At 41.3% G+C, this 27,042-nt stretch overlaps 1 protein-coding gene across 4 annotated transcripts in view; it reads left to right on the top strand.

Moving 5' to 3' along the window:
• Window positions 1-27,042, top strand: part of LOC126284341 (lysocardiolipin acyltransferase 1-like) — a 297,024-nt gene that overhangs the window by 258,203 nt on the left and 11,779 nt on the right. For all 4 annotated transcript variants that reach the window (XM_049983194.1, XM_049983196.1, XM_049983193.1 and 1 more), the window contains exons 5-6: window positions 9,828-9,978; window positions 10,708-10,825. In XM_049983194.1, coding sequence (XP_049839151.1) covers window positions 9,828-9,978; window positions 10,708-10,825 — 269 coding nt within the window. The remainder of the gene's footprint in view (window positions 1-9,827; window positions 9,979-10,707; window positions 10,826-27,042) is intronic.

Below are 27,042 nucleotides of genomic sequence, written 5' to 3'. Positions count from 1 at the left end.
CTTGTTGGTGGTTTCTTGCCGTACTTGGTTCTAAACATCCGTTGAACAGCTGTTGTCCAACTCCAACACACAGAGAGCTCACTCTGCATCTGAACTCGCCGTGTTTGCAACTAGTGCTGACTATCAGCAAATTACGAAACTATGCTGTGGAGATATACAATGGGGGTAGGGAATGACTTATGATGTGTGATATCTGTACAATGTTTGGTTCTTGTGCAATAAATAATTGAAAGTGTTCCTGGAATAAACTGCTCCCGAACAGGCCATGAAGGCCCAACAGTACTGACCGGCTGCTGTGTCATCCTCATCTCATAGGCATCACTGGATGTGGATATGGAAGGGCATGTGATCGGCACACTGCTCTCCCGGCCGTATGTCAGCTGCCGAGACTGTCCCGGACTTTATGTACACCCTGTATTCTCTGCTTGAATGTAATAAATATCCCTGAGAGGGAAAAGATTCTGTGGACAGCAAGCATTGCTCGTGCAAAACTCAGCATGCCCTTTTCTCAGATGATATTCTGCAAAATATGGGTGAAGGGCAACTGTGGATTCCACATTAAGAAATTCCATAAAACATTTGACATGCTGCCACACTGCTAACTGTTCATAAAGGTACAAGCATATGAAATATGAAGTAGGTACCCAGATAAATGAGTGACTCAAAGACTTGTTAAGTAACAGACTGCAGTATGTTGTTCTCGATGGTAACCGTTTGTCAGAGACAAGGATTTCATCGAGAGTGCCCCAGGAAAATGTGACAGGACCACTGTTGTCTTTATATACATAAATAATCTGGCCAATAGGGTGAGCAGCAATCAGATTGTTTGCTGATGATGCAGTGGTGTATGGGAAGGTGTCGGCATTGAGTTACTTTACGAAGATACAGGATTACTCAAGCAAAATTTCTAGTTGGTGTGATGAATAGCAGCTAGCTATAAATGAAAAAAAATGCAAGGTAATGCAGGTGGTAGACAAAAAAACCATGTAATGCTTGAATACAGCATCAGTAATGTGCTACTCGACACATGCACATCGATTAAAGATCGAGGCATTATGTCACAAAGCAGTATGAAAAGGAATGTGCTTGAGCATGTAAGAATTGTAGTAAGGAAGGCGAATGGTTGATTTCAGGTTTTTGGAAGAGTTTTGTGAAGGTGTGATTCATCTGTACAGGAGACCACATATAGGACACTAATGGACCAGTTGTCCAGTACTGTTTGAGCGTTTGGTATCCACACCACATCAGACTAAAAAAAGACGTTGAAGCAATGCGGAGGTGGTCGGCTAGATTTGCTCCCAGTTAGTTCAAACAACACACAAGTATTGTGGAGATGCTTGGGTATCTCAAATGGGAGTCAGTGGAGCGACGGCAATGTTCTTTTCAAGGAGCATTACTGAGAAAATTTAGGGAACTACCATTTGAGGCTGGTTGCAGAACAATTTTACTGCTGTCAGTGTACATTTTCCGTAAGGACCACAAAGGTAGACTAGGGATTATATAAAGGCATGTAGACAAGTGATTTTCCCTTTCTCTGTGGAACTGGAAAGGAAATGACTAGTAGTGGTGCAGAGCGCCCTGTGACAGGCACCATGTGGTGGCTTGTGGAGGGTGTATGCAGATGTATATGTGGAATTGGAAATTATAGAATAGTTAATATTCACTAAAATGTACCATAGATTATATAACGGTAAGACAGAGATTTAGAAACCAGGTTTTAAATTGTAAGACATTTCCAGGGCCAGATGTGGACTCTGGCCACAATCTATTGGCTATGACCTGTAGATTAAAACAGAAGAAACTGCAAAAAGGTGGGAATTTAAGGAGATGGGACCTGGATTAACTGACTAAACCAAAGGTTTTACAGAGTTTCAGGGAGAGCATAAGGGAGCAATTGACAGGAATTGGGGGAAAGAAATACAGTAGAAGAAGAATGGGTAGCTTTGAGGGATGAAATAGTGAAGGCAGCAGAGGATCAAGTAGGTAAAAAGACGAGGGCTAGTAGAAATCCTTGGGTAACAGAAGAAATACTGAATTTAATTGATGAAAGGAGAAAATATAAAAATGCAGTAAATGAAGCAGGCAAAAAGGAATACAAATGTCTCAAAAATGACATCGACAGTAAATGCAAAATGGCTAAGCAGGGATGGCTAGAGGACAAATGTAAGGATGTAGAGGCTTATCTCACTAGGAGTAAGATAGATACTGCCTACAGTAAAATTAAAGAGACCTTTGGAGAAAAGAGGACCACTTGTATGAATATTAAGAGCTCAGATGGAAACCCAGTTCTAACCAAAGAAGGGAAAGCAGAAAGGTGGAAGGAGTAGACTTAGAGAAAGCTTTTGACAATTTTGACTGGAATATTCTCTTTCAAATTCTAAAAGTGGTAGGGGTAAAATACAGGGAGCGAAAAGCTATTTACAATTTGTACAGAAACCAGATGGCAGTTATAAGAGTCGAGGGACATGAAAGGGAAGCAGTGGTTGTGAAGGGAGTAATACAGGGTTGTAGCCTCTCCCTGATGTTATTCAATCTGTATATTGAGCAAGCAGTAAAGGAAACAAATGAAAAATTCGGAGTAGGTATTAAAATCCATGGAGAAGAAATAAAAACTTTGAGGTTCGCCGATGACATTGTAATTCTGTCAGAGACAGCAAAGGAATTGGAGGAGTAGTTGAATGGAATGGACAGTGACTTGAAAGGAGGATATAAGATGAACATCAACAAAAGCAAAACGAGGATAATGGAATGTAGTCGAATTAAGCCGGGTGATGCTGAGGGAATTAGATTAGGAAATGAGACACTTAAAGTAGTAGAGGAGCTTTGCTATTTGGGGAGCAAAATAACTGATGATGGTTGAAGTAGAGAGTATATAAAATGTAGACTGGCAATAGCATGGAAAGCGTTTCTGAAGAAGAGAAATTTGTTAACATCAAATATAGATTTAAGTGTCAGGAAGTCGTTTCTGAAAGTATTTGTTTGGAGTGTAGCCATGTATGGAAGTGAAACATGGACGATAACTAGTTTAGACAAGAAGAGAATAGAAACTTTCGAAATGTATTGCTACAGAAGAATGCTGAAGATTAGATGGGTAGATGACGTAACTAATGAGGAGGTTCAGAAGGATGTAGGTTGCAGTAGGTACTGGGAGATGAAGAATCTTGCACAGGATAGTCTCATGGAGAGCTGCATCAAACCAGTCTCAGGACTGAAGACCACAACAACAACAACAATATTCACCCATATGCAGCCTGTAAATAACTTGTAACTGTCAAGTATTTCTTTCCTTAACTATTGTTTAGTTTTCTCAAAATCATCCCACACCTGTTCCTATCTTGTTTCCCTCCTAAATTACCCAGATTCCTCCGTCAGATGTTTTGTCTCAACTGAATTGTATAACTGAGCCAGTATTTATGGTTCTGTGAAATTGTACCTTTGAATTGTATTTTTCCTTTCATAACTAATACTGATTGGTGGGGATGTTTCATTACTACCATTGGACCTTCACAATCAGAGAAAGTATTTATTATGGGTATTAACACCTGTTTCATGAAAGACAGTGGGGTTTAGCAATATATTCTGTTACACTTGCAGCCAAAGTCAGACACGTGATGGTTATTTTATATAATTTTAGAATGCCAGCCCCTTTTTTTTATTGATTTCTCAGTAAATATATCTGCCATTCTGCTCACTGACAAATATTAATGACGGTCTTTCATCTTTGATATGATACTGATTGTCTGCATGATTAACACCCAAGTTGCCAACATGGTTTACATTTTAGTATTTTCAGCAAAAGGTTACTTGCATGACCAATTTCCAGAAGTATTCACTGTAATCAGAGCACAATCTCTCCAGTGATTTACAATATTTTCATTTGCCCATTTTTAAGGTAAAAGTTCCTGAAAAACAGAGTTGCTGAATAACTACAGACACAGTTACAACAATCAGCAGAGAAACAAAAAATAATTGCAGTTTGGACTGCACAATAGTAATAAACGTAATACATTAAAACTTTTCAACTAAAACAGAAGACATTAGTTTAATAATATATATGAAATTCTCATAGCATTACAAGATATTTAAAAATCTAAGGCATTTCTGCAGATGAGCTGTGCATAACAGAATATCATAAATCAAACCTATGCACCTAGAGGGATACAACTGTATTCAACATTACCTTAAGCATGATATGAGAAAAGAGGAGCCACCATGTATACAAAACAATGGAAGAGAGTCCCAATGCATAGGTGTAAATGAATACTGCACAGCACAGCACTCTTAGTGCTATTGATTCAGTAAAAGACTTGGAAGCATGCAAAATAGTGGTTCTGGAAGTCTGCATGGCCCCAAAATAAATTGTTTTAAAACTGTGTAAAATTTAAAATTCATTGAGCAATAAGAGTACTAATAAGACATAGTACAAATAATTAATGTGTGGAGATCTAGTCACAGTAAGACTCTAACACACTGAGACAGTGGCTATATATGTCTGAGTTGTGTGTATGTGAATTTTCTGTTGCAGAAGGAGGACTATTTTTAAAAGCTTTAATATTTTAGCAGCTTTCTTAATGTGCCTGTCTGCAGTTCAATGCCACTTCTCTATTGTGGGTAGTAGTCTATTCTTTCCATGTTGTTGATATTCCACCCTGGGTTTTCAATTGTTCTGTTTATTCAACAGAAGTGTATAGCGTATTGTGTAAAATTGAGAACTAATCATCTTGCAGAATCCTCTTCAGTTATGTAAGGATTCTTACGCTTACATACCAGTACATACTATTCCTGATGATATTTGCGTAAGAATGAAGTTAAGATTAACTGTGCAAGTCACACCCACAATACTAGAGTAATTTACATTTGAAATGAATGATCCTACCTCTGGTTCAGAACAGATTTTCAAAAAGTCTTAAGCAAATTACTGATAGACAGGCACTAGGCAGTTAATATATCCATATATTTAAAAATGATTTATAAGAAAACTTTATTAGCAAGGCTGTCCTACTTTAACAGAATATCTGGATTCAGCTGTCAAAATGTCATTTAACTCTAAGGTTTGTATCAATAATCTTGAGTTTGCCAGTGTATTGGTATATTATAGCATTTTATGTAAGATCACATAAATTGTTTGAAGTATTAGCTGAAAAAGCAGCAGATGAGCAGTTTACAAGTGCAACAGGACTATTTCAGAGTGCTGTTTCTCCTGATATAATGCATCATGATAGCATTACCCAAACAGGATGGAAATCAGTAGATGTGATGAATGTATACAGATAAAGAAATGAGTAACACTTTCAGAAAAATTGAACGATTTATTCATGAGAAAGAGCTTAATAAATTAATCAAGTCAATAATGTACTGGTCCTCTGGCCCTTATGCAAGCAGTTGTTTAGCATGACATTGATTAACAGAATCATTGGATGCCCTCCTGAGGGATAGAGTTGTTGAATGCCCTCCTGAGGGAGATTGTACCAAATTCTATCCAATTGGCACTTCAGATAATCATGCCACTGTCATTATTGTTAACACCTAGAACTTATCACATCAAACATAGCAAAGATGGAAACGTAATTCTCCTCCCTCATTGACAGCTCTTATTGAACAATCTGTGGCATCGATCCACGGATCGATAGGCCCGAACATCATATGTGTATTATGTCTTTGAGTTGATCTTTGTTTTGTATACTTCCGGGACCTCAGTTCCCGCCTAGTCATCGAACTGTATGTTTGTCATGTAATAAAAGTATTGATGATTAGAAGAGAGAACCATGGCCATTACCTTACCACCTTGATATCTCCTTCAGTGGTGACCCCAATGTGATTTGAACACGCAACCTTCTGATCTGGAGACCTGTATCCGCCCGGTCCCCTGGGCCCCTGTCACGGAACAAGCTTTTGACAACCTGAAGCACCTACTAGCAAACGCAGTGACTGTTGCCCACCCGATCCGGATGCCAGTGATACCGCAGCAGGTGCTGTCCTCAGCCAAACCGTCAGAGATACTACCTCTCCTTGGCAGTTCTTTTCTAAGAAGCTCAACGGCACTCAAAAAAAGTACTCAGCCTTTGATAGGGAGCTCTTGGCGGTTTACAAGGCTGTGAAACACTTCTGCACCGAGGTTGAGGGTAGGGACTTCTACATTTTAATCGACCATAAACCTTTGTTTGCTTCTGTAAAGAGCCCCCTGGCTGACCCTCCACCTAGGCACTTCCATCATTTGGACTTTATATTGAAATTTACATGTGACATACAATACTTCAAGGGTGCAGATAATGTGGTCGCAGATTTTTTGTCTCGTGTTGGCGCTCTCACAATTCTCTAACTTGCCTCAGCTGCAGTCTGCTGATGCGGACACTATGGACCTTATTTCTGATCACAGCTCGTCACTCAAACTTGTGTGATCCACCTTTTCCGTTGTTGTAGATGAGGTTTGGTGTTACGAATCAACTGGTACGCTGCGTCCCTTCATACCTAAACCTCTACAGAGACAAGTGTTTGACAAATTACACAACCTAGCTCATCCAGGTGTGTGAACTTCTACCAGACTTATTTCAGAGCACTTCGTCTGGAGCGACATGCATCGGGACTGCCAAGCCTGGGCCCGTGCCTGAATTCCGTGCCAACAAAATAAAGTTTCGCGGCACACATCGCCCCCACTAGGCAGCTTCACCACTCCTCCCAGTCGCTTCCAGCACTTCACATTGACTTGGTGGGCCCCCTCACCCCCTCTGAGTGTTACAGATACATGCTATCTATTATAGGCAGAACCTCTCGTTGGGTGGAAGCTGCCCTGCTACCCAATATTACATCCAAATCAGTGGCTCAGTCCTTCATAGACATTTGGATTTCATGCTTTGGCTGCCCTCTTTATTTGACGACTGACCAAGGCTGTCAATTTAAGTCTGCCTTGTTTTCTGAACTATGTAGGTTGTGCGGCATCAAGAAAATTCATGCAACAGCATACCACCCCCAAAGCAATGGCCTCGAGGAACGTTGGCATAGGATGCTTGAGACGGCCCTACGTTGCCATGGCCTCCTTTGGACAGAAGCCCTGCCATTCATCTTACTCGGTTTGCAGACCACTTTCAAGGAAGACCTTACAGGCTCAGTGGCCGAATTCGTCTACGGCCAGTCTCTTACACTGCCAGACGAACTTGTTGCTCCTACTCCAGTCTCCAAACCGTCTGAACTGCCGTCCTTGGTAGAACGGGTGAGGTTACACTGTAACAAGCTTGAACCCCTGCCCCCTTCCAGCCACATATGTTCCCAAGGCGCCCGACACTTGCGAATTTGTGTTCTTTTGTGACAACGCTGTAAAAGCCTCATTACAGCCCCCTTACACAGGCCCGTACAGAGTTGTCAAATGAACCAGTAACACACACATCGAGTTTTCCCCTACCTCACTCACCGTTGAAGAGACCACTCTCTCTAGCTACCCTCGGCCTTCTTCCTCTGCTCATGATTCGAGTAAACTCACACCTACACCGGCCCCATCAATGAGCCCACACTCATTCCAGGGTTTTCTTCCTCCCGGGTCCCGTAGCAGAGACCCCAGCTCCCAGGGCTCTAATATAACAGTTCCATTTTTGCGCGACAGCACACCGCGCTGCTCTTCTAACTGGTGCACCCAGTGTGCATGTTTCTGCCATACCCACTTAGACCTCACCGTCTGACACTCACCCCTCTACTCGTAGCACACCGCCCTCTCCGTGCTATGGCTTACCCACCCCACCAGCTCAGCATACCTCTCCGTTAGTAGGCGCCACTTCCAAGCACTCTACCCATGTTCATCCTAATGACATTTGTGGTTTATCTGTCAACGTTAGTGGTGATGCCGCATTAGTGCTGCTTGCATTTGATGATTTGTGTGACTCATTAGGTGTTGTGTCACAACGTGTCGTGAAGTGTTTCAAAATCTCTCAAAGTGCTACGTGTGGAAACCTACGTGCTTACGTTAGGCCAAGTGGAAAGGTGATCATTAGGTTCCCTGCCGATGACACCCTTCCACACCAGCGCTCGTGCACCAGCTGATGAGTATGACCACCAACGTCACTTCAAGACTTCAGCATCAGCATTCCAGGATTTGCTCCATGTTCTCCTCCCACACTGCCCATACCATTAGATGCGGAGGAACTCACTGTAACCTGCTTAAACTCTCGGTACTTACTCCATACTGCAGGGGGAGGGGGGGGGGGGGTGCTATGCGGTGTCGATCCACGGATCAATAGGCCAGAACATCATATCATCATATGTGTATTATGTCTTCGAGTTGATCTTTGTTGTGTATACTTCTGTGATCTCAGTTCCCGCTTAGTTTTCAACCTGTAGGTTTTTCGTGTAATAAAAGTATTGATGACTAGAAGAGAGAACTGTGGTCATTACCTTACCACCTTGATATCTCCTTCAAATCATTCTACAAGGTGAGTCAAAAAGGACTTTGCAACTTTGGTATGATATAACAATTTATTGGGGTAACTTACAGTATCAGTAGGTCTGTCATTTTGTAGCAAGCAACCTCAAGTTTCATTCACGTAGTGCATCAGTACCCCAGTCTGCTATGAGGAATACCAGTGTAGTGCACACTTATAATGACTACTTTCAGCTCCAAGTAGGCTTATAATTTACCCTTGGCAGAAGAACTTTGTTGGGACAGGTTGTTCATGGAGACCCAATACATCACGTGTTGATTGATTGACTTATTCATACATAGAACAATATACATTGTACTGATGTTGTCAAATGTTTGTCCAATTTTTCTTATTAAAATAAACGTTCCTCTTACAACATTTGTAGCTCCTTTACCTAGCTCTACTTTTCTTATCATATCATAAATTGTAACACAGTGCAATGTTTATGAACATTTATTTACAATCTGTAATCATTTTAAATATTCTTTTACGGTGCTGTAGCTGTTACTTAGTAAATATTTTTTTAGGCTTTGACTACTGGAGGTGGGATCATTTGCATCATTTATTTCTTGTGGCAGCCTGTTTTGCAATTTTATTCCATAGTATAATACACTATTCGGAGTTTTTGACTTGATTCCTCTGTTTAGATGTAAACACTGTCTGGATTTGTTTCCATGGTCATGTATTGAGCTGTTTGTGGCTGTTTATGTGAAACTTGAGGTTGTTCATTACATGATGATATATCTGCTGATTCTGTAAGTTATCTCAATAAATTTCTTATCATTTGAAAATTGTAAAGACCTTTTTCACTCAGATGTATTTGCCTTTACTGTTGTTTACAGAGCCCTGTTCAGAACTCTAGGCACAAGGATTAAGTGTACATGACATTTGTTTTTGTGTCTCTTATAATGGCTGTGGAAATCATAGTTGATCTTAAACTGATTTGTGTTATTACTAATAAATGCCACAGAAAACTAAAAGTGCTATTAGGTTAGTGTAAACATTACAAGATCTTTAGAGATACCTCTACAAGACTAGTGTTTATCTACTTCACAGGATATTTTAACAGTTCACTTTTTCCCAAACAAATACTTTGTGTATCTATAGACATTGATTCAGGTACGAATTCCATAAACAGTAAGTAGTGTAAGTGCTGAACCAAGCTAATTCTTTTCTCTTCATTTCCACCTTTTACAATATAGCTAAATATGTGAGACTACTGAGCAAAGTTACCTTATTGTTCAAGCTCTTTTATTGCAAATAAGTCTATCTGTCTGAGTGTGTGTGTGTGTGTGTATTGTATATTGACCTAAGGAATGACAGAAATGTTTCCAAATGAGTTTCAGTCATATAACCATTACTGTTTTCCATATTTGCATGTGAAAACATTTCATATAAAAGATTACTGTACTGACTGGACAGGTTCTGCTGTTTCCGGAAGGCACAGACCTCACAGAAGGTAGTAGGCAGCGCAGTCACAACTATGCAGACAGCCACGGACTGCCACATTATCAGTATGTGCTGCATCCCAAGACCACTGGATTCACATTCCTGGCCCAGCGAATGAGATACAGTGAGTTCATAGACATACGTTTTCTAGTTTTGTATTTTATGTACAAGGATCTGGAAGAAAAAAAAAAAAAAAAAAAACTAAGTCCTACATTATAAAGGAGCCTGTTCTGGGCTGCTGTAAAGTGGGAGGTGCCAGAGGATACTATTCCAAAAGAAATTTCCATTTCTAGAAGACAAGTGTCATTGTGGAAGATGAAACATTCTATAAATCATTTAGCAAATAGGGTAATGAGTAATGTTAGTTTTACAATGGTGTTGGTCTTTCAGACCATCTGGTACAAAAATATTGCCATTCTTTATGAATGTTCATATTATGGGTTAAAAACACATTTATCAATCCAAAGTGTGTTAGGAGACACTTAAAAGCTTGTTTGAACAAGAATCTCACTAGATATCTTTAATGGACAGAATGAATTGCTCATATACATTTGACAGAACCCTTGGAATTTTCAAGAGAAAATCAACTCAGAGTATGTAATAAAATTAATGAATCACTCAGTAAGTTGAAAAGTATTTTTGGAGTAAGTAGGGCATTTTAGCTGTAATATATATGGCTTAATTTTTATTTCTTATTTGTGTCTTATTATTCTAAACCAATGGGATTATGACTGCAGTCATTTCATATGACTATATGTAATCTCTACAAAACCCTTCACTTGATTCACTCAAATGACCCTTCTGAGCAACTTCTGCAGTGGTTATAATAAATCTGTTTATGCAAACATTTCAGATGGCCACCTGGATGCAGTGTATGACATGACTGTAGGCTACCCATGTTCTGTACCACAACAAGAGACAGATCTCTTGAAGGGAAATTTCCCTCATGAAGTTCATTTTCATGTCAAAAGGTGTGTAGAATGATTTTTTAATTATAGAGAAGTAGTGTGTAGTTTCTCTTCACTTTCTACTTCTTCGCAATAACATTATGTCTTCCTCAAAAACGCCATTTAAGAGCATTTGAGTGTTTCATAAAAAATATTTCCATTAGTCAAAAATCACAAGTTACTCTCAACACCATGCCACGATTTGCACACACAGTGCAAGTAGTAGTAGTAGAAAAAGTTATAATTTATTAATTTATTTCTTTTGTTTACTAAAAATCCAGTTAGCAACTGAATCACAAGGATACAGAATGTGTCATATTGTACAAAGTTTAAATCAAGCTTACACAGCAATAAGAGAAACAGTGCAAATGAGATATCAAATAAACAACAAATATTCAAATAACAAAAAAATTTGTTTCATTGTGAAGAGATGTGCAATATATGCAGGAAGTAGTTTTATGCTAAATATTACCTAAATAAATACATGGATACAAAAATCAAGTTTTCTTATGTCATTGACGGTACTCAAAATAATATAAGAGTGGTAATAGTTTGAAATTAACATATTGCTCAGAAAACATGTTATAACCTTCAATCACAATAATTGCATGGATATTAAACACTCTCTCTTAGAAATAGCTGATCACATGATTACAACTCAGTCTCTCGTATTCGACTGCCGTGCCGTGACATGCGACCAGCGCCATTCGTAGCTAGGTGGCGCTCCCGCGCTCAGCCGATTTGCGGAGCGCCTCCATCGCCGTTTGCGCGTACTGTCGTGGTGGCACTGTTAGATGTCATGGCACTGTCACAACACTTTTCCCCCCTTGGAAAAAAAAAAAACACTCACTTCCTTGGAGACATGGATAGCGCAGAGACATCCATGGCCTCTTGTGAGGCCCCGAGGAGATCCCGAGGAGAGACATTAGAGTATGGTCGAAAATGTCCAGGACAGAACCTCGTGCGTGGAACGTGCCTCCTGGATGAGATGATGGGTGAAAACTCCGGAGCAACATCCATAGGTGTCATGGACCTGGGAGTGTGCTCCAGCAAGATGGGTCCCGGAGAAGGCGGCGGCGCACCTGGGTCCGGTTCCGGCACACTCGGAAGCAGTAGCGACGTCGGCTGCATCAACACGTATGGTAGATCAGCAGCAGCGACAGGACTGGCTTCTCGGGCTGGTGGAGGTGAAGGATGGGGCGGTGGCACCGGTGTGGCCACCACTCGTGGACACATCTGGTCGTAATGGCGAACAACCGTGCCGTCGCCCGTACGTATTTCACAAAGCCGGCGGCCACGAAGAGCCTTGACCACCCCTGGAATCCATTTAGGGCGAGATCCATACCCTCGTGCCCACACGTCGGCGCCCACCGAGTATTTTCCTGCACTACGAGACACAGCACAAGGCCTGACAGGGTGAAGCAGGTGCAGTAGAGTGCGCAGTTGGTGGCCATGCAAGAGTTCAGCAGGGCTGTGATCACCCAGAGGCGTGAAGCGATGAGAACTCAGAAATTGGAACAGAGTGTCATCTGTGGAAAAATCACTAAGGAATTTTTTCATCCGGCATTTGAAAGTGCGGACAAGGCGCTCGACCTCCCCATTCGATTGCAGATGGAAGGGAAGTGCTGTAACATGATGAATCCCTTGTCCAGTACAAAAATCACAGAAGGCCTGCGAAGAGAACTGAGGGCCATTGTCCGTGATGATTGTGGATGGAAGACCTTCTAGTGCAAAGATTTTGGACAAAGCCAGCGTCGTCGCCGCAGTGGTGGGTGACAGACATCTAACAACAAACGTAAACTTCGGGAAGGCGTCAATCAACAGTAGCCAAAAAGTACCGAGGAAGGGGCAGGCAAAGTCGGCATGCACCAATTTCCCATGGCTGAGCTGGATCAGTCCACGGAGAGGGCATTGTACGAGGTGCCGCCAGTTGTTGAGCACACTGGCCACAAACAGCAACCATATGGGGTGATGTCCGAATCAATACCGGGCCAATAAACGTGCCTGCGGGCCAGGGACTTAGTCCGAGAAATACCCCAATGGCCTTTGTGCAACAGTTTGAGAACATCTTTGCGAAGAGAGGCTGGCACCACGATCCGTGGAGATGTGCCATCCGTGGCCAGAAGAACAGCACCATCACGAACAGATGAGGGCGCAAGGCATGGTAGTTGCGAAGGGGATCCGATGCCCGGCCCTTGGTCCTGTCTGGCCAACCCCGTTGAACAAAACCGATCACCCGACGCAGGACTGGATCCCGCGCAGTAGCTGCCACGACCTGCGAACCTGTAAGTGGAAAACCCTCGACCGCACGACGTTTTTCCTCATCAATGTGGAAACAGAGGAGTTCAGCACGATCAAAAACAGAGTCGGGGCCCATCGGCAATCGCGACAATGCGTCAGTGTTGGCGTGCTGGGCCGTGGGGCAATAGTGAATCTCATAATGAAAACGAGACAAGTGTAAGGCTCAATGTTGCAGGCGGTGAGCTGCCTTCTCCGGAAGCGACGAAGATGGGCTGAACAGAGAGACCAGCAGTTTGTGGTCGGTGATGAGGTGAAACGTAGAACCATACAAAAAAAACACTGAACTTTTTTAGAGCATGAATGATAGCGAACACCTCCTTTTCGATTTGAGAGTAACGCCGTTGCGCCTCGTTGAGGGTCTTGGAAACATAGGCGATGGGTCGTTCCGACCCATCCTCATACCGATGGGCGAGAACAGCTCCTAGACCATCCTGTGACGCATCAGTCGCCAGAACCAAGTGCTGACCCAGACGGAATGTGGCAAGACAAGGAGCCGACTGCAAATGAGCCTTCAGGCGGACAAAAGCCTGCTCACACCCGTCAGACCAACAGAAGAGGACGTTTTTGCGTAACAGCTGATGCAGAGGATAAGCTACCGCCGCTGCGGATGGAATGAATTTGTGATAATAAGCAATCTTGCCTAGAAACGCCTGAAGGTCTTTGACCATAGACAGCCGGGGTAGAGCGTTAATGGCCGCAACGTGCTGACGTAGAGGACGTATACCCTCACAGGACAAGTGGAAACCAAGATACACAGTGGAGGGTTGAAAGAACTGACTTGTCCAGATTGCACCTCAACCCAGCCGAATGCAAAACCCGAAACAGTGAACGCAAATTACGAAGGTGCTCCTCAGTGGAGGCCCCCGTAACAACAATGTCATCCAGATAGTTTCTGCAGTCGGGAACGGAAGCCGTGAGCTGTTGCAAAAACCGCTGAAAAATGGCTGGTGCGCTAGCGACGCCAAATGGTAACTGCTGGTACTGATACAACCCACAAAGAGTGTTGATAACGAGAAATTCCTTGGAAGGAGCGTCCAACGGCAACTGATGGTACGCCTCCGATAAGTCAAGTTTGGAAAAGAACTGGCCCCCAGCGAGCTTGGTAAACCACTCCTCAGGACGAGGAAGAGGATAAGTGTCAATGAGGCTCTGAGCGTTGACAGTGGCTTTAAAGTTACCACACAATTGCAGACTCCCGTTTGGTTTAGAAACCACCACGATCGGCGATGCCCATTCGCTGGAGGTAACCGGAAGGAGAATCACTGAAGCTGTTAACCTGTCTAGCTCAGCCTTGACAGGTGCACGCAACGCCACCGGAATAGGGCGTGCCCGGAAAAACTTAGGGATAGCCGTAGGTTTAAGAGTAATGTGGGTTTTCAAATTCCTTGGCACAACCTAGACCAGCATAGAACACGGACGAAAATTCAGAACACAATCCATCCAGCTGTTGATACGGAATATCCTCAGATATGAGGTGCACATTATCAGCAATGGAGAACCCGAACAACTGGAAAGCATCATAACCGAACAGGTTTTCAGTGCCCGCATGATCCACCACATAAAACGTGAGGGGCCGAACAACAGACTTGTAGGCAGTGGAAGCATCAAACTGGCCCATGATAGGAATTTTCTGTTTATTATAAGTCCTCAGATTTCGCGTAACTGGAGACAAAGGAGGGGAGCACAACTCCAAGTACGTGCGAGAATTAATGAGAGTTACTGCAGAGCCAGTTCCACTTGCATGCAGCTGTCTTTATCCAGAACATGATCAGTAACGAACAAGTTATTTGTTTGAGAAAGCACACAGTGAACATCCATGTCCGACGCCTCGTCCTCGTCGATAGGAACTTTAGGGGACTGACACACAGAAGCAATGTGGCCTTTTTTCCTACATGAATGATACGTGGCCCAACGTTTTGGACACGCGGCCCTGTCATGCTGTACGAAACAACGGGGGCAAGAAGGAAGTGCGGAACGAACCGACTTCTGTGGTTGCTGGTTTCGCTGCGAGCGTTGCGGCCCAACGCGACGTTGTTGACGCGAATGAACCGCCGCCACATCGTCCTTCTCCTGTGAAACAGGCAAATTGCCCGTGTCGAGAGTTGACTGTACAGCGCCTACATCACACCACGCGTCTATTTGCGCGCTAGCAGTGTGAGACACTTCAAAGGATTGAGCGATGCTTAGAACTTCCGACAACGACGGGTTTGGCAGTTGTAGGGCACGTTGCCGAACTTCTTTGTCAGGAGCAAGCCGTAGAATAGCATCCCTAACCATTGAATCAGCATAAGATTCGTGATGTGTGTCCGTGACAAACTGACATTTCCTACTCAGACCGTGTAGTTCCGCCGCCCAAGCCCGGTAAGATTGATGGGGCTGTTTACGACAGCGGTAGGGCGCCACGCGGGCGGCAACGACGTGGGTGTTTTTTCGATAATAGTCAGACAATAAGTCACATTTCTTGGAAGGACAGGAAGGCAGGTTTCCGCAGAGGGGCTAACTGAGGTAGCAGCTGATAGATCCGTGGGGAAATCCAAGATAAAATAACGACTTACACATAGGAGCGTCGACAACGCCGAAAGCCAAGAAGTGTTGCCGCAAACGCTTGTCATAATCCTCCCAGTCTTCAGCGGCCTCGTCGTAAGGAGGGAATGGAGGCGAAGAGGAAGACAGACGACGAGTAAGCGACGTCGACAACGCCTGAATCGCTGCCGTCAGCTGTGTTTGTTGAGCCTGGATAGTAGCCGTCAGCTGTGTTTGTTGTTCAATGAGCGCTTGCATAAGCTGTTCCATGTCTGCCCCGTCACGAACACGCAAATCCACAACGCAGTGAAAATATCCGAGCTCGTCGCCAAAAAGTGTTATAACCTTTAATCACAATAACTGCGTGGATATTCAGCACTCTCTCTTAGAAACAATAGGTGATCACATGATTACAACTCAGTCTCTCGTATTCGACTGCCGTGCCGTGACATGCGGCCGGCGCCGTTCGTAGCTAGGTGGCGCTCCCGCGCTCAGCCGATTTGCGGAGCGCCTCTATCGCCGTCTGCGCGTGGCGGCACTGTTAAATGTCGTGGCACTGTCACAACAAAACATAAAATTTGAAACACAGAATGCAGACATCGTCATCTATACTGTTGTCGTGTGGCGCATCACAGCCATGTTTAAAATAGAATTTGTGACATAAAATTAATTCATACTCCTACTGAAACAATTGTAAACGTAGCAGCGATATTCGTTTTGTCTCAGAAATTTATCAACCGTATAAGAAGATTTCTCTATTAGTTACTCTTTGAGAAATTATTTGAATTTGGGCAACTGTTTATGACAACATTTAGTATGTGGTGGGAGTGCATTAAAGAACTTAATGCTGGAGTAATAAGCTTCTTTTTAAGCCAGATAAAAACTTTTCAACTCAGTGTACAGACTGTTTTTGGCTCTTGAATTCTAGGAATGATATTTGCTATTGTCTTTTTAGAGAGGAAAGTTATTAGTGGTAGGACAAAAGTCAACAAGAAAAAGTATACTGTGAGGTGGTGGTAAGACTCCCCATTCTTCAAGCCAAGCCTTAGCTATTCTGGCAAGAGAGCTTATTAGGGACACCATTCATTACATTCATTAGTCTGACAGCTCTCTCTCTCTCTCTCTCTCTCTCTCTCTCTCTCTCTCTCTCTCTCTCTCTCTCTATCTATCTATCTATCTATGTCTCCCCACCCTCTCTTGCAGTTTTTTTGAGATTAATATCTTGTTTCAGATTAATATCTTGTTTGAGATTAATATCTTGTTTGAGATTAATATCTTGTTTGAGATTGATATCTGCACATTCATCACAGAGTATTGTAGCATCATCTGTAAAAATGATAAATTCGCTCTTTTTATCAAAAAAAGTGAGAGGTAATTAACGAAAATACAAAACAGCAGTGGACCTAGAACAGAGACTTGTGGAACACTGCAACTTAACTTGTTCAGATGAGGCAGGGTCTCCAGATGAGCCATTTCAGTTCTAAAGAACTGACTGACTGTAGCCATGAACTGACAATACACCGTAAACTGTAATATTCTGCCTTTATCAAAAGAATTTAATGATTTACACAACTGAAGATTTCCAAGAGACCACAAAAGATACATACCAGAAACTTTTTGTAAATGGCTCTCAAAAAGTTATTGTTAGAAGAAAATATTGCTTGTTCAGTAGATAGACAAGATTCAAATCCAAATCGACTGTTGTTGAGGGTGTTGTGGAACCTAAGATGATCAGCAGTTATTCTCTGCATGTGTTTCTCAAGGATTTTTGAAAATATTTTTAAAAGGGAGATTGGGCAATAGTTTATGACATTACCTTTTTTACATTTTACCTCAGCAGTGAACACACCAAAATCAAAGGGCTGTGTGAAGAAACTGTATGAAGAAAACAAAAAATTATTGTTTTTCAAAACTATAAAATGCATCATCAGACTGCTAATTTCTTCTTAGAATCTGCAGCCATAATTATCTGAATTCTTTTTCACTGTTCATAGTGTTTTTATTTCCTCATCATTACTGTGTGGTAAGATTTGCTCTCATATTTTCACATCCTCTGTTATGATACACCATTCAAACAGCTGTTCAACAAAGTGGTTTCTGACCACTGTGTGCTAAGATAAACCTTTATAACTGTTACTGAAAAGATGGGGTTGTCAGGTTCAGTAGATGCTGCTATGGAATACCTCGGACCAGGCATTTCAAGTAACTTCCATAATATGAATTTGACCCTCGCTAGCCCAGCAGAAATAATGTCCATCGTAAAATCTTTAAAATCAGAAACATCTAGTGGATATGATGAAATATCAACAAAGTTAATTAAAGAATGTGATTCTGAATTAAGTAACATATTAAGCTATCTGTGTAACCAGTCATTTATCAGTGGAATATTTCCTGAATGGTTGAAATATGCTGGAGTTAAGCCACTGTTTAAGAAGGGAGATAAAGAAACAGCATCAAATTTCCGTCTAATTTCACTAATGCCAGCATTCTCAAAAATTTTAGAAAAAGTAATGTACAATCAGCTTTATAATCATCTGATCTCAAATAACACACTGTCAGTCACAGTTTGGATTTCTAAAGGATTCTGATATTGAGAAGGCTATCTTCACTTACAGTGAAAATGTGCTTAATTCATTAGACAAAAAATTGCAGGCAACTGGTATATGGTATATTTTGTGATCTGTCAAAGGCATTTGACTTTGTAAATCACAATATCCTTTTAAATAAATTAGAATATTATAGTGTAACAGGAAATGCTGCAAAATGGTTCAAATCTTTTATCTCTAGCAGGTAACAAAGGGTGTTATTAGGAAAGAGACATGTATCAAGCTATCAGGCATCATCCAACAGGGAACCAATTACATGTGGGGACCCACAAGGTGCCATTTTGGGGCCCTTACTTTTCGTTGCATATATCAAAGACCTTTCATCAGTAACATTACTAGATGCCAAGTTCATTTTGTTTGCTGATGATACAAACATTGCAATAAATAGCAAGTCAAGTGTAGTCTTAGAAAGATCAACTAATAAAATATTTGTGGACATTAATCAATGGTTTCTAGCTAATTCTTTGTCACTAAACTTTGAAAAAACACACTAAATGCAGTTCAGAACTAGTAAGGGGTGTCCCATGAGTATATGCTTAACATACAATGACAAGAAGATAGAAGAAGTGGACAGTGTTAAATTCTTGGGATTACAGCTTGATAATAAACTCAACTGGGAGGAGCACACCACAGAACTTCTGAAGCGTCTTAACAAATCTCTATTTGCAATGCAAATTGTATCAGACATAGGGTTTATAGATGGAAACAATCCACGAGAGGATATACTGAAGGGCAAGTTCCCATCTCCGGAAAAAACAAAGATGATGTGACTTACCAAACAAAAACGCTGGCAGGTCGATAGACACACAAACATACACACAAAATTTGAGCTTTCGCAACCGGCGGTTGCTTTGTCAGGAAAGAGGAAAGGAGAAGGAAAGATGAAAGGATGTGGGTTTTAAGGGAGAGGTTAAGGAGTCATTCCAATCCCGGGAGCGGAAAGACTTACCTTAGGGGAGAAAAAGGATAGGTATATACTCGCACACACACGCACACACACACGCACACACACACACACACACACACACACACACACACACACACATATTGATGTCTGCTTGTGTCTGTATATGTATGGATGGATATGTGTGTGTGTGTGTGTGTGTATGTGTGCGAGTGTATACCTACCCTTTTTTCCCCCTAAGGTAAGTCAAATGTCTGCTTGTGTCTGTGTATGTGCGGATGGAGGTGTGTGTGTGTGTGTGTGTGTGTGTGTGTGTGTGTGTGTGTGTGCGAGTGTATACCTATCCTTTTTTCCCCCTAAGGTAAGTCTTTCCGCTCCCAGGATTGGAATGACTCCTTACCCTCTCCCTTAAAACCCACATCCTTTCATCTTTTCCTCTCCTTCCCTCATTCGTGACGAAGCAACTGCCGGTTGCGAAAGCTCGAATTTTGTGTGTATGTTTGTGTTTGTTTGTGTGTCTATCGACCTTCCAGCACTTTTGTTTGGTAAGTCACATTATCTTTGTTTTTAGATATATTTTTCCCACGTGGAATGTTTCCATACATATACAGACACAAACAGACATATTTAAAGGCAAAAAAGATCGGCAGAGATGTCAGTCGAGGCGGAAGTGCAGAGGCAAAGATGATGTTGAATGACAGGTGAGGTATGAGTGGCGGCAACTTGAAATTAGCGGAGATTGAGGCCTGGTGGATAACGAGAAGAGAGGATATATTGAAGGGCAAGTTCCCATCTCTGGAGTTCGGATAGGTTGGTGTTGGTGGGAAGTAACCAGATAACCCGGATGGTGTAACACTGTGCCAAGATGTGCTGGCCGTGCACCAAAGCATGTTTAGCCACAGGGTGATCCTCATTACCAACAAACACTGTCTGCCTGTGTCCATTCATGAGAATGGACAGTTTGTTGCTGGTCATTCCCACATAGAAAGTGTCACAGTGTAGGCAGGTCAGTTGGTAAATCACGTGGGTGCTTTCACACGTGGCTGTGCCTTTGATCGTGTACACCTTCCGGGTTACAGGACTGGAGTAGGTGGTGGTGGGAAGGTGCATAGGACTTGTTTTTAATATATATATATATATATTTGTAGCTTTCGCAACCAACGGTTGCTTCTTCAGGAAAGACGAAAGGATGTGGGTTTTAAGGGAGAGGGTAAGGAGTCATTCCAATCCCGGGAGCGGAAAGACTTACCGTAGGGGGAAAAAAGGACAGGTGTTAGATAGAGCAGAAAAGTAGTTATTACTATCATCTTGTTGCTGTAAGGTGAATGTAATGATGAACAAAGTTTAATCAGTCTATAACTTGTGGTCTGGAGAGTTTATTTGCCTTGTAAATGGATAAAGGATGGAAAAGGCCCACCACAGTTTAATAATAGAATTCGGAGAACACTGAGGAAGCAGAGGTTGTTGCAGTCTCGGTTAAAAAGTGAATGCACAAGCGATGACAAGCAAAGGTTATTTCACATTCAAGAAACCTTTCACACAAGAGAAACGTATAAACATCCTGCCATTTGACCATCTGACAGACTCCCATATGGATGACAGTAATAACCGTCCCTGGCATAGAGAAATAACTGAATGATTTAAAAGTAAATATATCACCATGTTCGGATGGGATTCCAGTCCAGTTTTATGAAGAGTACTCTTTGGCATTAGCTCCTTACCTAGCTTGCATTTGTTGTGAATCTTTTGCCCAGCACAAAGTCTGAAGTGACTGGAAAAAGGCACAGGCGAGTCCAGTATATAAGAAAGTTAAAGGAATGGGTGCATAAAATTACAGATCAACAAAGTAAAGTTCTCACTGTGGGCAGCAACCAGCCAAGCATAGTGACCAAACTTTTGTGAATGAATAGGAAGATAAATTCCTGAGAGAATACCCAGAGATTGAGGACAAAAGCACTAAACTAATTTGCAGTTATAGGTACAGTAAAACCTTTCAATGGACTGGCCCAGAAAAGTGTAAAATAAAGGAAAGGGTAAAATACAGGAAAGCATAGTAAACATAACTGCAAATGAATATGTCAGTCTCTTTATACTATTCAAAATATAAAATTAAAACAATTAAAATTTTCCTGGTTTAAAAAATCTGAAGTAACTAATTGTTTTTGTTTCTTTCTAACAGCAATTAGCTCTACTCTTTTATGAAATCACATTAAGAGAATATTTGTGTTCTAATGTGAGACTTATTATTGATAATCATTGTAAAATTACAGTAAATAAAACTTGTCAGACAATACTGGTTAAAACAGTCTTTGTAAACAGAGAGTAATAAACACAAAATCTACAGCTTGTTGCTGACAAAGTGGTCCCTCAGTTCAGGAATATCCTAGGTGAGAAAGAAGGCAGAAAATGTTGTCATGCACATCTTGAGGAGTAATCTTTACTCCTGACATCAGGTTGTACCAACCTCAGACTATGCACTTAGTACAGATTAGTGAATTTCATTCAATGTCTTTTTCCAAAACTGTTTCACAGAGGAAGACTGCACTGTAGTTCCTTCCCAAGATTGTTGCACAAATGACAAAATGGTAGATATCGAAATAGATGACAGAGGGATAGGGAAACAATTAAAATCACTCAAAAGAGAAAAGGCCACTGGACCTGATGGGATACCAGTTCGATTTTACACAGAGTACGCGAAGGAACTTGCCCCCTTCTTGCAGTGGTGTACTGTAGGTCTCTAGAAGAGCATAGCATTCCAAAGGATTGGTAAAGGGCACAGGTCATCCCTGTTTTCAAGAAGGGACGTCGAACAGATGTTCAGAACTATAGACCTTTATCTCTAATGTCGATCAGTTATAGAATTTTGGAACACGTATTATGTTCAGGTACAATGACTTTTCTGGAAGCTAGAAATCTACTCTGTAGGAATCAGCATGGGTTTAGAAAAAGACGATTGTGTGAAACCCAGCTCACACTATTCGCCATCGAGACCCAGAGGGCCGTAGACACGGCTTCCCAGGTAGATTCCGCGTTTCTTGACTTCCACAAGGCATTCGATACAGTTCCCCACAGTCATTTAATGAACAAAGTAAGAGCATATGGACTATCAGACCAATTGTGTGATTGGATTGAAGAGTTCCTAGATAACAGAACACAGCATGTCATTCTCAATGGAGAGAAGTCTTCCAATGATTTCAGGTGTGCCACAGGAGAGTGTTGTAGGACCGTTGCTATTCACAATATACATAAATGACCTTGCGGATGACACCGGAAGTTCACTGAGGCTTTTTGCGGATGATGCTGTGGTATATCGAGAGGTTGTAACAATCGAAAATTGTATTGAAATACAGGATGCTCTGCAGCAAATTGACGCATGGTGCAGGGAATGACAATTGAATCTCAATGTAGACAAGTGCAAATACATAGAAAGGAAGATCCCATATCATTTAGCTACATAATAGCAGGTCAGCAACTGGAAGCAGTTAATTCCATAAATTATCTGGGAGTACGCATTAGGAGTGACGTAAAATGGAATGATCATATAAAGCAGATGCCAGACTGAGATTCATTGGAAGAATCCTAAGGAAATGCAATTTGAAAACAAAGGAAGTAAGTTACAGTATGCTTATTCGCCCACTGCTTGAATACTGCTCAGCAGTGTGGGATCCGTACCAGATAGGGTTGATAGAAGAGTATTTGTACAAATGACTGAAATTAAATCAAAGTTGTGTAATAACACACAATGAGCAGAAGGAAGGTTGCTATCATGAGATAATGATTATCATTAAGGCTGTGATTTAGCGTGCTTTCCCACCGTTCCAAACATTGCAGACACACAATACTAGCAGTCACAACCCAACACCAACAGTGAAAATATTGCTTACTTTTACTATGTTACGTGATCAACAACTTTGTGTATAATCTACATTTTCTACTTTGTTCCAAGGTTGAACAGGAATGCAATGCACTTTTTGCAGAAGTCTATGAAAATGAATATTAAGAATCATGACAGTGTCAGAGAAAACTTAAAATGCGGGAAATGTTGTAATGTGGAATTGCTGATGATAGGAAAGCATTGTATTGAGAGAATAGGACATTCACTGGGAGTGAATGAATGTAAAAAGTGGGAAGACATAAAATGCAGGAACATAAAAATGAGTTTTTACTGTATGTCTAATATACAGTCAGATGCTACCATATACAGATCAACTGTGGCTACTGAGAAGTTGAATGCATTTACCCATAAAATTGAATTGGCACTAGAAATATATCTTACTGTATCGTATCAAAGAATGTAATAAATACTGCTTTGGTGTCTAAAATAAGCCAACCTGTTCAGGTGCTATCATTAATCAGTAGTCTGTGGATCCATCATAATAAATTGGGCACATCAGTGGTCCATGATACACAGACTCACCGTCTAAGTACCATCTGAAGCTTGATATTTTATAACAATTATTAATGGTGATAATGCAAAGAACACCATGGAATGGCAGCCAGAATTAATTAAGAGGTTGACAAGAGGTGTAAATGACAGAAGGAAAACTCAAATGAATCAGTTTGTTGAACTGACTGACGCAGGACAGAGTCTGTACAGACGTCTCATTCTTTCCTTAACAATAAAATGAGAGTCGCCTTCCATAGTGGCAGTCAACAGAAACACAGGATTCAGTGTAAGATGCAATGTGGTGTCTTTAGACTACATTACAATGTAGATACTAATAAAACAGCTCTTAGTTCAAATTCTAAAAAAATACAAAGTTGAATGCACAGATACCTGTCATTGCTTTACTCAATGATGCCATTTAGATACAGGAATAATTAAACAAACAACTCTTCAATTTACATAACAACGCCCTTGTTTAAAATCATAGGTCAGTTATGGTGTCACTCTTCTTTTTCCTTTTTCTTCTGGATTGCAGTTGTCTAATACTACATCAGTGTAATAGTTGTTTCACGCACACTGTACAAGGTGCTCTTGGAACTGCTGGTGACCTGTTTGTCAATCACAGATGCCTGTAGGGTGCCTTCTTGTTAATGTTTAGCTTACTGACACCAGATGTTTTGTAAGTATTTACTTTGAGAAATGTGAACCTCACCTGTGATCAATTTTAACGACTATAATGTTTCTACTGGCGAAAGAAACATCTGATTTAGTAAGGGTATACCTTCTATGTGTGTGCACATACAACCACAAGGTAGTTTTTACAATTACAGTTTGAATCAAAGTTTTCATTCACCATTCACGAACATTTTGTCATTTTGTGTGTCCTCCATCGGACACACGCCAAACATCTGTGTGGTAGTCAAACTCATCCTTTACTTTTAGAAGTACTTCTGGAGTTATTGCATTCACTACTGTCATCAGGCAGTTGTAAGGGGTCTACGATCCCTTACCCAATGATGAACACATTTTGCCTCAGAGAGGTCGATGGTAGCAAAATTGACTGTAAAGTGCCACCAGCACTGAGTGAGTGGAGTCTCATGGAAGTTTGAGTTTGGTGTCCAAGTCCAGGTGAAGCTATGGATTACATGTCATGTCATACCGGCTGAGTTAATCCGCACTGCCGTAGGTTGATCCTCAGCAAAAAATTACTGATTTGTTACAAATTATATTTCTGACAATTGTTTTATAAAAATTTACAGTATGCTATATACCTGCATTTGTGTCAACTGTGCTGGCCACATTTTGGATTGCAGTGATGATTGTCTGTGTTCACCATTGTTATAATGTGTCATGTAAAACCAAGATTTCTGTCCTGTGATGAGATTTACCATAATTAAAAATGTGAGATAAAAATAGTGTCTGCCTCATACAGTATCTAACTGGAATATATAAATCAAACAGTGTAAAACATCTTGGTGTTGATAATTGCAAAACCCTTTTATCATTGTATGAGGGTTGAATGAAAAGTAATGCCTCTGCCTTCATTAATTGCGTTCAGATGGGAACACTTTAATAACTCAAACACAGAAATAATCCATAGAATGTGATCTTTAATTAACAATATTCACTATTCCACATAATCACCGGCCCATTGGATACATTTCTGCTGACAATGAACAACTTTTCTGAAGCCGTCATGCAAGAAGTCAACACTCTTTTTCCGCAACCACAATCTCACACTTCTCTTAAAATCTTCATCACAAGCATAATAATGTCCCCACAGATTGTTTTTCATTATCATGAACAGAAGGACATCAGACTGCGCTAAATCTGGACTATATGGAGGATGCCATATGGTGGTAAGATTCAGTCTCTGAAGTTCTGCTGTGGTGGCAGGTGAAGTGTGTGTTTTGGCATTGTCATGCTGCAGGAAGACATTTCCCTTTTCCTTTCAGACCCCTGTCAGCTGTCATTTCAGAGTTCACAGCATTGTGATGTAACACTCTGAAATTGTTGTTGTTCTGCTATCAAGGAAATCAACATGGATAACATGAGGGCTGCATCTTGAATTTCTTTTTCTGAGGCAAGTCTTTGTGTCAATATTCCATAGACTGACGTTTTGCCTCTGGGTCATAATGATTTACCTATGTTTTGTCCCCTGTCACAATTGAATGGTGAAAGGCATCACCTTCATTCTCATAATGTGAGAGGAGTTCCTGGTAAATTTCAAGTCTGTGTGCTTTCATTTCAGGAGTCAGTATCCGGGTTACCCATCATGCACAGATTTTCTGATAGCCAAGCAAAGCAATAATGTGACCCACACGTTCTCGTGAAATGCTGATGGTGCTTGCAGTGTCTCTCCAAGTGACACGGCGATCATCTTGAATTAATGTGTCAACATTGTGCTTGTTGAACTCGGTGGTTGCGGTCATGGGATGTCCAACTCTGTCTGTCATGCAGGTCAGATTTTCCCAGCTCAACATCTTTAAAGTTACTCACCCAATGACACACAGCACTCACATCAACACATTCACCATAAACTGCTTTCATTCTCTGGTGAATCTCCTTTGGGGTGACACCTTCCGCTGTCAAGAATTCAATGACTGCATGTTGCTTAAATCAGCTTCCCACCAACTGCAGCTGTCGAGGAGAAGAGGCCACAGAACAAGCCAGTACCTGCCACATACCAGTGCTGCCAACTGTTGAAGAGTTACGAAGGTGGAGCCACCACACCCTGACTAGAAAAGACTACTGAAGCAGCTAAATCCTATCAGCATTTATCACTTAGGCTTCAGCCACATCAACAGTAAAGTTAGGCTGCTGTTTCTGTTAATAACAATTGACATCTTAGTAATTGGGAGTGTTTCACAGTGTCACTGTATGCCCAATGTTTTTAGTTGGGGAGAAAAATAGAGGAAGTTTTTCACAAACTCCCACAATGAAAAATAAAGGAAAAAACACGTTCAGTGAAATTGGTTGACCTTAGAGGCCAATGGTGGAGTACGAGACACATTTACTGCTTATGCTGTAAAAGATACAGTGCTAAATTTTAACAAAAATCATGCTGCATATTTGTAACTAAATTTCACCTCTCAGAACACAGAACACAAAAAAGTTTTGTTGCTATGTTACCAGCATCTCAACTCATTGGACACTCAGTAATTAAGATAGAAATGAGTAAGTAAGCTAGCAGCCTCAGGGAGATTCTACCAGCAACCAGACGAAATGGCATCATACAATTGGCACCCCAGTAAACTTTTCAGTTCAGTGTGTGAGGTAAAAGCTATCCAAATTTCTATCTTCATGGACATGGAAGATATTACCTTGTGAAATCAGAAGAGTCTTTATGGAATCCTTGTGTTATGCAGCTGGCTAACGCCTTAAGTTCCATGAATCAGAGTGCAGATATGTTAAGACCTCCTGGCTTGTTCAGCTGTACTTGGACATGTTACTATGTAAAGTATTGAAGTACATGTAATTATGTGTAAAAATTGGTCTGAATTTGTAATTTAGTTCCCTA

This window comes from Schistocerca gregaria, chromosome 8, assembly GCF_023897955.1.
Source record: "Schistocerca gregaria isolate iqSchGreg1 chromosome 8, iqSchGreg1.2, whole genome shotgun sequence".
Classification (NCBI taxonomy): domain Eukaryota; kingdom Metazoa; phylum Arthropoda; class Insecta; order Orthoptera; family Acrididae; genus Schistocerca; species Schistocerca gregaria.
The sequence above is the reverse complement of the archived record's forward strand: the minus strand, read 5'-3'. Positions and strand labels throughout refer to the sequence as shown.